The sequence below is a fragment of the Mytilus californianus genome, unplaced genomic scaffold, assembly GCF_021869535.1.
Source record: "Mytilus californianus isolate M0D057914Y unplaced genomic scaffold, xbMytCali1.0.p SCAF_5, whole genome shotgun sequence".
Taxonomy (NCBI): domain Eukaryota; kingdom Metazoa; phylum Mollusca; class Bivalvia; order Mytilida; family Mytilidae; genus Mytilus; species Mytilus californianus.
Window position 1 is genome coordinate 60134655 of NW_026262701.1, and position 12907 is coordinate 60147561.

At 32.7% G+C, this 12907-nt stretch overlaps 2 protein-coding genes across 10 annotated transcripts in view; one reads left to right on the top strand and one right to left on the bottom strand.

The window, feature by feature from the left end:
- The window catches only part of LOC127701157 (cytoplasmic dynein 1 light intermediate chain 2-like), a 722868-nt gene that overhangs the window by 179296 nt on the left and 530665 nt on the right, over positions 1-12907 (top strand). The gene's annotated exons all lie outside the window — the stretch shown is intronic.
- Positions 7793-12907, bottom strand: part of LOC127701166 (dnaJ homolog subfamily A member 2-like) — a 28507-nt gene continuing 23392 nt past the window's right edge. The window contains exon 10 of the mRNA XM_052204990.1: positions 7793-12223. Within this exon, the coding sequence (XP_052060950.1) occupies positions 12038-12223 (186 nt within the window). The 3' untranslated portion in view covers positions 7793-12037. The remainder of the gene's footprint in view (positions 12224-12907) is intronic.

Here is a 12907-nt window from a genome sequence, read left to right on the forward strand (position 1 = left end):
AGATTTGTCTGAAAATTTCAGGGCAGATAGATCTTGACCTGATAATCAGTTTTACCCAATGTCAGATTTACTCTTAATGCTTTGGTTTCAGAGATATAAGCCAAAATCTACATTTTACCCCTATGTTCTATTTTTAGCCATGGCGGCCATCTTAGTTGGTTGGCAGGGTCATCGGACACATTTTTTAAACTAGATACCCTAATGATGATTGTGGCCAAGTTTGGTTAAATTTGGCCCAGTGGTTTCAGAGAAGTAGATTTTTGTAAAAAGCTTACGACGACGGACGACGAACGCCAAGTGATGAGAAAAGCTCACTTGGCCCTTCGGGCCAGGTGAGCTAAAAAAGGAAAAAAAATCCCCTCTCAAATTTTTTGAACCCCCTTATGATTCATCACCACAAACTCAATCCCAGCCTTTCCTTTGTGGTATGGTACCTTGCAGTACAATTTCAGAGAGATCCATACACTTGAACATAAGTTATTGTCTGGAAACTAGAATAAAATGCTCCGCAGGGCGCAGCTTGATACGACCGCAGAGGTCGAACCCTGAACAGTTGGGGGAAGTATGGACACAACATTCAAGCTTGATACAGCTTTGGATTTGGATTGTGATTAAATATTTGACACAGCATAGGTTTCTAACACAGATTGAATGTGGTCTAAGAACTTAAAAATTTTAAATTGGACATTCACCTATTATGGTCCAATATCCAAAATCTAAATACATGGTTAGATTCAGCATATCAAAGAACCCCAAGAATTCAATTTTTGATGAAATCAAACAAAGTTTAATTTTGGACCCTTTTGACCTCAATGTGGACAAAGTTGATAACGGGGCCCAAAAATCAAAAATCTAAATACATGGTTAGATTCAGCATATCAAAGAACCCCATATATTCAATTTTTGTTGAAATCAAACAAAGTTTAATTTTGGACCCCGATTTGGACCAACTTGAAAACTGGGCCCATAATCAAAAATCTAAATACATGTTTAGATTCAGCATATCAAAGAACCCTAAGAATTCAATTTTTGTTAAAATCAAACTTAGTTGAATTTTGGACCCTTTGGACCTTAATGTAGACCAATTTGAAAACGGAACCAAAAATTAAGAATCTAAATACACAGTTAGATTCGGCATATCAAAGAACCCCAATAATTCAATTTTTGATGAAATCAAACAAAGTTTAATTTTGGAACCTTTGGACCTCAATGTGGACCAATTTAAAAACGGGGCCCAAAATCCAAAAACTAAATACACGGTTAGATTCAGCATATTAAAGAACCCCATGAAATCAAGAATAAAACCCCATTGAAATTGGTCAAGAAATAAGCAATTTATACGAAGTATCTTCTTTTGCACAGTACTGTGCAATTAAATATTTCTTGCTATTGCCCAATACTGTACAATTGACAATTTCTTGCTATTGCGCAATATTGTGCTATTGGATATTTCTTGCTATTGCGCAATACTGTGCAATTGAAGATTTCTTGCTATTGCGCAATACTGTGCAATTGAAGATTTCTTGCTATTGTACAATACTGTGCAATTGAAAATTTCTTGCTATTGCACAATACTTATTATATAATAATTTACACATCCTGTTTGGTGTGTATCTCCTACCATATCATTATCATTTGCTTTTAAATATAAATCAGAAATAACCAACTTAAAATGGAAAATTTTAAAAGAAAAAAAAAATGAAAAAAAACAAAATCCCCCGCCCCCCCAAATTTTTTGAACCCCCTTATGATTCATCACCCCCAAACTTAATCCCAGCCTTCCCTTTGTGGTATGGTACCTTGCAGTACAATTTCAGAGAGATCCATACACTTGAACACAAGTTATTGTCTGGAAACTAGAAAAATGTGTTTTTTGGCCCCTTTTTGGCCCCCAATTCCTAAACATTTAAGGCAATTACCCCCAAACTCAAACCCAGCTTTCCCTTTGTGATATGGAACCTTGTAGTACAATTTCAGAAAGATCCATACACTTACACACAAGTTATTGTCCTGAAACTAGAAAAATGCTTGTTTTTTGCCCCTTTTTGGCCCCTAATTTATAAAATATTGAGGCAATTACCCCCATCATCAATCCCAGCCTTCCCTTTGTGGTATGGTACCTTGCAGTACAATTTCAGAGAAATCCATACACTAACACACAAGTTATGTCTGGAAGTTACAAAAATGCTTATTTTTGGCCCCTAATTCCTTTACTGTTGGTACCATAACCCCCAAAATCAATCCCCACCTTCCTTTTGTGGTATTGAACCTTGTGGTAAAATTTCATAGAGATCCATTCACTTAAACTAAAGTTAGAGTGCGAAAACCAATGTGTCTTCGGACGACGCCGGACGACGCCAGACGACGACGACGACGCCAACGTCATACTAATATAGGACCACAAAAAAATTTTTGCGGTCGTATAAAAACTGCAATAATTTTGTAAAATTACTAACTCAGGGGCAGCAACCCAACAACGGGTTGTCGGATTCGTCTGAAAATTCAGGGCAGATAAATCTAAATCTGATGAACTTTTTTGCCACGCTCTAAATGCTTTAGTTTCAGAGATTTAAACCAAAAACTGCATTTTACCCCTATGTTCTATTTTTAACCAAGTCGGCCATGATGGTTGGAAGGCGGGGTCATCGGACAAATTTTTTAAACTAGATACCCTAATAATGATTATGGCCAAGTATGGTTAAATTTGTCTCAGTAGTTTCAGAGAAGAAGATTTTTGTAAAAGATTACAAAAATTTACAAAAAATTGTTAAAAATTGAAAATAAAGGGCAATAAGTCCTAAAGGGGTCGACTGACAATTTTAATCATGACAACTTATTTGTAGATCTTACTTTGCTGAACATTATTGCTGTTTACAGTTTATCTCTATCTATAATAATATTCAAGATAATAACCAATAAACTGCTTCACTAAGTGCAGCTAGATACGCCCACAGAGGTCCAACCCTGAACAGTTTGGGCAAAAATGGACACAATATTCAAGCTTGATTCAGGTCTGAATTTGGATTGTAATTAAATATTTGACATATTATAGGTTTCTGAATAAATGTAGTCAAAGATCTTGAAATTGGTTATATGAATTGAATTTATATTCAATTAAAGATTTCTTGCTGTTGTGCAATACTTAGTAAATCTGTTGTCAGACTATAAAAAAATAAAGTTCAATTAATTCTCAATGTCATATTAGAAATTTATGAAAATAAAAAGGGAGCTTACATCAATAGATATAAACAATTCACCAAAGTTTCATGAGAATTGGTGACAGCATTTTTGAGTTATTGTCTGAAAACTGGAAAATCACCCCTTTTTTTTAATGAATAAAACCCCACAACTCAGAAATGTAAAATGTAAAATTTATAAAATTCGAAAGGGAGCTTACATTAATACATACAAACAATTCACCAAAGTTTCATAAGAATTGCTGAAAGCATTTTTGAGTTTTTGTCCGAAAAACTGGAAAATTCCCCCTTTTTTATGAATAAAACCCTGTAACTTGGAAGGTTAAAATCTAAAATTTATAAAAATCAAAAGGGATCTCATGTCAATAGATATAATCAATTCACCACAATTTCTTGCAAGTTGGTGAAAGCATTCTTGACTTATTGTCCAAAAACTGGAAAATCCCCCTTTTTTTTTAATGAATAAAACCCCACAACTCGGAAACGTAAAATCTAAATTTTATAAAATGCGAAAGGGAGCTCACGTCAATAGATATAAACAATTCACCAAAGTTTTATGCAAATTGGTTAAAGCATTTTTGAGTCAATGTCCGACATGTTGACGACGGACAGACGGACAGACAGATGGACGGACGGACGGACAGAGGTATACCATAATACATCCCGTAGACGGGTGTATAAAAACTGCAAAATATCCATACAATTACCAATTCAGGGGCAGCAACCCAACAACAGGTTGTCAGATTTGTCTGAAAATTTCAGGGCAGATAGATCTTGACCTGATAATCAGTTTTACCCAATGTCAGATTTACTCTTAATGCTTTGGTTTCAGAGATATAAGCCAAAATCTACATTTTACCCCTATGTTCTATTTTTAGCCATGGCGGCCATCTTAGTTGGTTGGCAGGGTCATCGGACACATTTTTTAAACTAGATACCCTAATGATGATTGTGGCCAAGTTTGGTTAAATTTGGCCCAGTGGTTTCAGAGAAGTAGATTTTTGTAAAAAGCTTACGACGACGGACGACGAACGCCAAGTGATGAGAAAAGCTCACTTGGCCCTTCGGGCCAGGTGAGCTAAAAAAGGAAAAAAAATCCCCTCTCAAATTTTTTGAACCCCCTTATGATTCATCACCACAAACTCAATCCCAGCCTTTCCTTTGTGGTATGGTACCTTGCAGTACAATTTCAGAGAGATCCATACACTTGAACATAAGTTATTGTCTGGAAACTAGAATAAAATGCTCCGCAGGGCGCAGCTTGATACGACCGCAGAGGTCGAACCCTGAACAGTTGGGGGAAGTATGGACACAACATTCAAGCTTGATACAGCTTTGGATTTGGATTGTGATTAAATATTTGACACAGCATAGGTTTCTAACACAGATTGAATGTGGTCTAAGAACTTAAAAATTTTAAATTGGACATTCACCTATTATGGTCCAATATCCAAAATCTAAATACATGGTTAGATTCAGCATATCAAAGAACCCCAAGAATTCAATTTTTGATGAAATCAAACAAAGTTTAATTTTGGACCCTTTTGACCTCAATGTGGACAAAGTTGATAACGGGGCCCAAAAATCAAAAATCTAAATACATGGTTAGATTCAGCATATCAAAGAACCCCATATATTCAATTTTTGTTGAAATCAAACAAAGTTTAATTTTGGACCCCGATTTGGACCAACTTGAAAACTGGGCCCATAATCAAAAATCTAAATACATGTTTAGATTCAGCATATCAAAGAACCCTAAGAATTCAATTTTTGTTAAAATCAAACTAAGTTTAATTTTGGACCCTTTGGACCTTAATGTAGACCAATTTGAAAACGGAACCAAACATTAAGAATCTAAATACACAGTAAGATTCGGCATATCAAAGAACCCCAATAATTCAATTTTTGATGAAATCAAACAAAGTTTAATTTTGGACCCTTTTGACCTCAATGTGGACAAAGTTGATAACGGGGCCCAAAAATCAAAAATCTAAATACATGGTTAGATTCAGCATATCAAAGAACCCCATATATTCAATTTTTGTTGAAATCAAACAAAGTTTAATTTTGGACCCCGATTTGGACCAACTTGAAAACTGGGCCCATAATCAAAAATCTAAATACATGTTTAGATTCAGCATATCAAAGAACCCTAAGAATTCAATTTTTGTTAAAATCAAACTAAGTTTAATTTTGGACCCTTTGGACCTTAATGTAGACCAATTTGAAAACGGAACCAAAATTTAAGAATCTAAATACACAGTTAGATTCGGCATATCAAAGAACCCCAATAATTCAATTTTTGATGAAATCAAACAAAGTTTAATTTTGGACCCTTTGGACCTCAATGTGGACCAATTTAAAAACGGGGCCCAAAATCCAAAAACTAAATACACGGTTAGATTCAGCATATTAAAGAACCCCATGAAATCAAGAATAAAACCCCATTGAAATTGGTCAAGAAATAAGCAATTTATAGGAAGTATCTTCTTTTGCACAATCCTGTGCTATTAAATATTTCTTGCTATTGCGCAATACTGTACAATTGACAATTTCTTGCTATTGCGCAATATTGTGCTATTGGATATTTCTTGCTATTGCGCAATACTGTGCAATTGAAGATTTCTTGCTATTGCGCAATACTGTGCAATTGAAGATTTCTTGCTATTGTGCAATACTGTGCAATTGAAAATTTCTTGCTATTGCACAATACTTATTATATAATAATTTACACATCCTGTTTGGTGTGTATCTCCTACCATATCATTATTATTTGATTTTAAATATAAATCAGAAATAACCAACTTAAAATGGAAAATTTTAAAAGAAACAAAAAAGGAAAAAAAGAAAAAAAAGGAAAAAAAAATAAATCCCCCCCCAAAATTTTTTGAACCCCCATTATGATTTATCACCCCCAAACTCAATCCCAGCCTTCCCTTTGTGGTATGGTACCTTGCAGTACAATTTCAGAGAGATCCATACACTTGAACACAAGTTATTGTCTGGAAACTAGAAAAAAATGTGTTTTTTGGCCCCTTTTTGGCCCCAAATTCCTAAACATTTAGGGCAATTACCCCCAAACTCAAACCCAGCTTTCCCTTTGTGATATGGAACCTTGTAGTACAATTTCAGAAAGATCCATACACTTACACACAAGTTATTGTCCCGAAACTAGAAAAATGCTGTTTTTGCCCCTTTTTGGCCCCAATTTCCTAAATTTGAGGCAATTACCCCCAAAATCGATTCCAGCCTTCCCTTTGTGGTATGGTACCTTGCAGTACAATTTCAGAGAGATCCATAAACTTGAACACAATTTATTGTCAAAAAACTAGAAAAATGCTTGTTTTTTTGCCCCCAAATTCCTAAACGTTTACGGCAATTACCCCCAAACTCAAACCCAGCTTTCCTTTTGTGATATGGAACCTTGTAGTACAATTTCATAAAGATCCATACACTTACACACAAGTTATTGGCCCGAAACTAGAAAATGCTGTTTTTTGCCCCTTTTTGCTAAAATTTGGAGGCAATTACCCCCAAAATCAATCCCAGCATTCCCTTTGTGGTATGGTACCTTGCAGTACAATTTCAGAGAGATCCATACACTTGAACACAATTTATTGTCTGGAAACTAGAAAAATGCTTACTTTTGGCCCCTTATTCCTAAACGTTTTGGGCAAATTACCCCCAAACTCAATTCCAGCTTTCCCTTTGTGATATGGAACCTTGTAGTACAATTTCAGAAAGATCCATACACTTACACACAAGTTATTGTCATGAAACTAGGAAAATGCTTGTTTTTGGCCCCTTATTCCTAAAATTTTGAGGCAATTACCCCAAAATCAATCCCAACCTTCCTTTTGTGGTATTGAACCTTATGGTAAAATTTCATAGAGATCCATTCACTTAAACTAGTAATTGTCCGGAAACTTAATGCGTCTTTGGACGATGCAGACGACGACATGATAGCATTATACAACGCAAAAAATTGTTTGCGGTCGTATAAAAAATCATTGAAACTTGAAAATGAAGTAATTGACAAGGACAATAGACATATGAATGACAGAAACTTCGTAAGATAAGGCATTTAGCATCTAGATCTACCTTCTGATATATTAAAGTAAATACATAGTTAGCGCCACAGCTATATAAGCATCTGTATCTATATATAGATATAGTTAGAGGAGGAGGTCTTCCACTTCTAAAATATAAAGCTTTTAATTAGTTAACGCCGTCGCCACCGGATCACTATCCATATGTCAAGCTTTCTGAGACAGAAGTCACACGCCCAACAAAAATGAAAATAATGTTATGCAACTGATTGAATATCTATTGTTAAGGAAGTTGTAAATCAATCAACATTTTGGTGTGTATGTAAATATTACCCAGAATGCCATTTTGAAACTGTGAATTGTGAAATCAAAGTACAAAATTATGAACCTGTTGCCTTCCCAACATTCACCTTCCACAAGGAATGCTCAAACAATATGGTTGGGAAACCCATTTTGTTTTAATACAGGGGAGCTAGATTACTAAAAGGGCCTTTAAAGTAGTCGAACACTCACTCAGATCAACTCAGATACAAGGAATCTGTGAAATTCACAAAATCAAATAACTTGAGATGAAAAATAGCAAGTTATCTTACTTTATTTGTAAAATTATCACATCAAGTATTTCAATTAAAAATAACATGCTAAATTTACAATGAAGTTGGTGAATCTATCGGTAAATATTTGTTTTAAATAAACAAACTCATCATAGATTTCAAATGGTGTTTTTGTGGTTATTATTATAGGTTGACAACCAAAAAGGATAACACATTATACTTATGGCTATGCTTTAGGACTATACAAGCTCATTTTAAACTTTAGATAAAAAGATGATGATTTTTTACCTTTATAATATAAAACATTCAAATACAAGGCATTTCTGATGTTACACCATTTCACACTAATTTCAAAATGGTGGACATTATTCCAATTCTATCAAATCCCTTTAGTGAATTTATTTGGGAAATTATGTCTGTGGAGAATTCTTTCCATCCAAAAAAATGTTTGTTCTGGGAAGTGACAGTGACCGACATGTTTATATTTGTGCTCACTCACAATTTTAATACATTAAATATGTAAAAATAAACATACTGCAAATAAACATACACAATATTATTTAAATGTTTGAGGTCATAAAAGGTTTTAGGTCTACAGTATTCATGTACATAGTATATGACTGTAAAATGCTAATGCAACTTATGTATTAAATGTTTAAATTTGTCCCTTAATAATAAGTATCTTTAGATAAACTTATAAAATGTACTGCCTTTTTCTGTAGATAAAACATAAACACTAATGAATGATATGAAAGAAAGGTAGCTGAATAACATTGATGAATCATTTACTGAACTAAGTATGAAGAGTAGGGCCAATTTCCCCTGAATTTTTTTCTTTCTAGGGCCATTTTCAAAAAAGAATTTCAACCTTTACATAAATTCAAAATATCACAGTCAAAAATGTGTACTTTTGTGTAGGTTTTTACAATATTTTGACTTATTTTTAAACAGGTCATTAAACTATAAATGCTTGAAGAATGGCCAAAACTGCAATTTTGAGAGATTTTGGCAAATTTTGAGTACTTAAGCCAAAAATGTAGAAGGAAATCATTAACCAAAACCAAAATTCTTTTGGAAGAAAAGCTGAAAAGTCTTTCGTTAACAAATATCTTCATTTTGGTAGGTGATCCTTTAATGCGAAATTTGACAAAAGTATGTGAAACTTGCAATTCTGTCTTATCAGCAACATGTAGTAATACTGAATTTTATTTTTTATGGAAATATGAAAAATTGTGAAACACTACTTTAAGTATATGATATAAACTCTCATATATTCAATTTCAAGTAGAACTTGACAAGTTTTTACATGTTGACCCTGTGACAAAAAATACAGAGGAAATTAGTCCTTCTTTCTACCTTAGATTGGGTTCTTGGACAGTAAGCACAACTTTGAATCTTACAAACTTGTAACACTTGACTGCGAGTTAACTTTATGTCATAATGGAATCAAATACACTTCTGCCATATTTTTAAACATCAAACAATTCTGTACACAGAAAGAAAAAGCCTTTTGAAATTGATGACAAATAATCGTGATCTCTTTAAATGCTTCATAAAATAAAACTAAGAATATTACACAAAAATATCAACTACAAGTTCTGATGGATACATGTTACAAACTGGACAAAACAAAATAAGTGCCAACGAATCTATAGCATACAAGTAACAAATCAAACACAATAAAATAAGTACCGAAGAATCTGGAAGTAAAACTTATAATGTACAATTTCAATTAATTTTTAATTCACCTAAACTTTTTTTGGAAGCCATGTTCAAATTTTATGAGGTTTACACACAGGAGATCTAGTTTTACCCCAAAAAATCACGTTTATGTGAATTAATTTCAATCGGTTTCATATCAGTGGAGTTAACAAAATGTGTCTGCCTAGGAATACTTCAGTAAAAAGTCAGAATTCATATTTTAAAACTGTTTTTTGTTTGGTTGATTTTTTTTATAGGGTTTCCATTGCTTTCCAACACTTTTTTTGGAAGCCATGTTGAAATTTTATGAGGTTTACACACAGGAGATCTAGTTTTACCCCAAAAAATCACATTTAGGTGAATTAAGCTTCCAAAAAAAGTGTGGGAAACCCTAAAAAATAATAATACAAGGAACAGTTTTAAAATATGAATTCGACTTTTTACTGAAATATTCCTAGGCAGACACATTTTGTTAACTCCACTGATATGAAACCGATTGAAAAGTGTGCCTCTCAAACTTAGATTTTATATCCATTATTCCACATGGAGAATCACCAATCTAAGGTATTTTGAAATGCATCACATTTGTTCAGATCTTGTACTATTTGCTATGATTTAAAGAGAAATATCCAACTGAATGATATGTAAATAATCGGGCCTCCAATAGATTTTGTAACAGAAGCTTCAGGCAGTGAAAAAAAGAAGACTGCTTGTCTGCTTATAAAAAATTTTTTGTTGTACTTTTAGTAGAGTATGAGTAGGAAAAGCTCCACCTATGTTTGAAAGCCCTGCAATAATAAAGTTAGCGTAACTCAACAGCAATGTTTGAAACATACAGATTCATTATTGACTAATGATAAACAGTATGCTTTTCTGAATGATAAATGGTGAAATACTAAAACTCCTTTAAATATCTTTACACTTAATATTTACATCAGGGTTGTTCCATTAAAGCATACATGGTACCCAGTGAAGGCACTTTAAAAATGGGGTAACCACCTATAGAGGCAATTTAAAATTTCACTTACATTTCCACTATGCAAAAACATACCACCCATAGTTGAGATTTGGAAGTGCCTTCCCTTGGTCCCATGTATGTTTTAATGGAACAGCCCTCAGAGGAAAACAGAAATATGCTTACAGCACTTTATTTTTGAATAAAAATTGGCATTTCTCTCTTTTTTCCTTCATTCCTTTAAAAAAATCTTCAGTGTTTTCTATATAAGGCTTTTCATATGAAGAATATGTATAGTTAATGTCAATGAGACATCTAGATTTTGGATGCATCGGACTTAAAATATGAATACTAAATTCAGTCTTTTCAAAACAAATCTGACATTTAATGCCTGGAATCATCTGTCAAAGTAAGGCATCATGTATGATTTTCCAGAAGGCAATTCTTTTTAACCTTAATCCAACTTACTGTCACATACAACACAAAACATGAAGACTCCTTTTTTATTTACAAGGATTAAGAAAAAAGATATCTTTTACATATATATAGTTTTCAGATAATGATTCCAAAAATGAGACCAATAACTCATTAATTTGACAATTGCTCTACTTCTGTTGATAATTACTTGTTCAATGAACACTTTTTAAAGTTTACAATGTTTATTATCACAGGTACTTTACAAGTATTCATTGAACAGCCTGTATTTTCAGAAGGATACTTCCAATTTATTTTGACAAGGAAAACATTGGACAATAAAAAAACACAGAAACCACTTTATTGTTCAGTTTATAAATATGATTATTTGTTTCAACATTTTATAGTTTTAAGCTAGAAACATGCTTATGAAAGCAATGCTCCCTACCTAAATCAATGTGTTATATGAAGAATAAAATGAGGAAAGCTGTTAACATAACCATGAGCTAACTATAATAAATAAAATTAATTTACAAGTATCTGTCATATTATACACCTTATAGATACCAGCTGTATATTGGCTTGTGTTTATATCTGCAAAGGTAATATAATAATAAAAACTATATTTAGAGAGTCTTTTTATAAGGTTGCTTCAATAAACACTATTATCTATTTGTCAACTTGTACATTTGTTTTTTTGGTATTAAGTTATTCTTCAGTTAAACTTATATAACAAAATTCAGTTTGATTTTTCATTCTGGTAGAATATATAAAATCCAGAATCCAATTTTTTTTTATTTCAATAAAAAGTAAAAATGAAGAATATTTTATACAGACGACATATAACAGCTATAAAAATATTCTGTTGACTTGATTTTAGAACAATTAAATACTTTTTCATAAAAAATATAAAATGTGCAAGTCATTAAGAGAATGTGTTGGCTAAAACATCTGTTCTTACACAATGTAGATATTGCTGATCCTAACTAAACGAAAAATAAAATCATAATATAACCTAGACATCACATTAAATATCTGTGATAAAGAAATTTTCTTGCTGTAATTTCACTTGTAAAAAAAGTTGTTCGTCAGAATCTATAAGCACACCCACATACGTTCCTTCTCTTTCACACTCCATCCTAATTTCAACCTAACGCTAAAGTATCGTTATTGATGTGCACATTGCACCCTAGGTCCATGTCCTTCTTCATCTTCATCATCCTCATGGTAAGCGTCTCTATTTCTCCTACGACCTCCACGACTTTCATCAAATTCTACTAAGTCCACTTCTTCTACATCTTCACCTGTGGGAATCTCTCTTTCTGGTCTGCTAGGTAACAAACTTTCTAGTTTCTGAAAAATATTGAAAAAATTCGTAAGGGTTCCACGGAACCCAGTGTCTCGCCTACTTTTGCTGTTAATCGCAGGCTCAACAAAAATGAGGAAAAAAATTAATAAAAATATTCCTCTCTATACTATCTTTTGATTGTAAGTAGCTTCTGTCCAAGTTTGGTAAAAATCCAGGATGGTTTATGAATCTAATAAATGTTTTTAAAACTTTAACTGCAGACTGTATGTAAAGTTAACTGGAAGAAAAACTAAGTCCATTTATAAGTAAAATACGGAAAAAATGGAACAAAATTTTATCAAAATTTCCTTCTAGATACTAGCTTTTGATCATAAACAAGCTTCTGTCCAAGTGTGGTACAAATCCAGGATAGTTTAAGAAAGTTGTTAAAACTTTAAAAACTTTAACCACAGAGTGAATGTAATGTTAACTGGCAGAAAAACTAAGTCCATTTATAAGTAAAATACGGAAAAAATGGAATTTTTTTTTTACAAAATTTACTTCTGGATACTATCTTATGATCATAAACAAGCTTCTTTCCAAGTTTGGTAGAAATCCAGGATAGTTTAAGAAAGTTATTAAAATTTCAAAAACTTTAACCACAGAGTGAATGTAATGTTTCCTGGCAGAAAAACTAAGTCCATTTATAAGTAAAATACGGAAAAAATGGATTTTTTTTTTTACAAAAT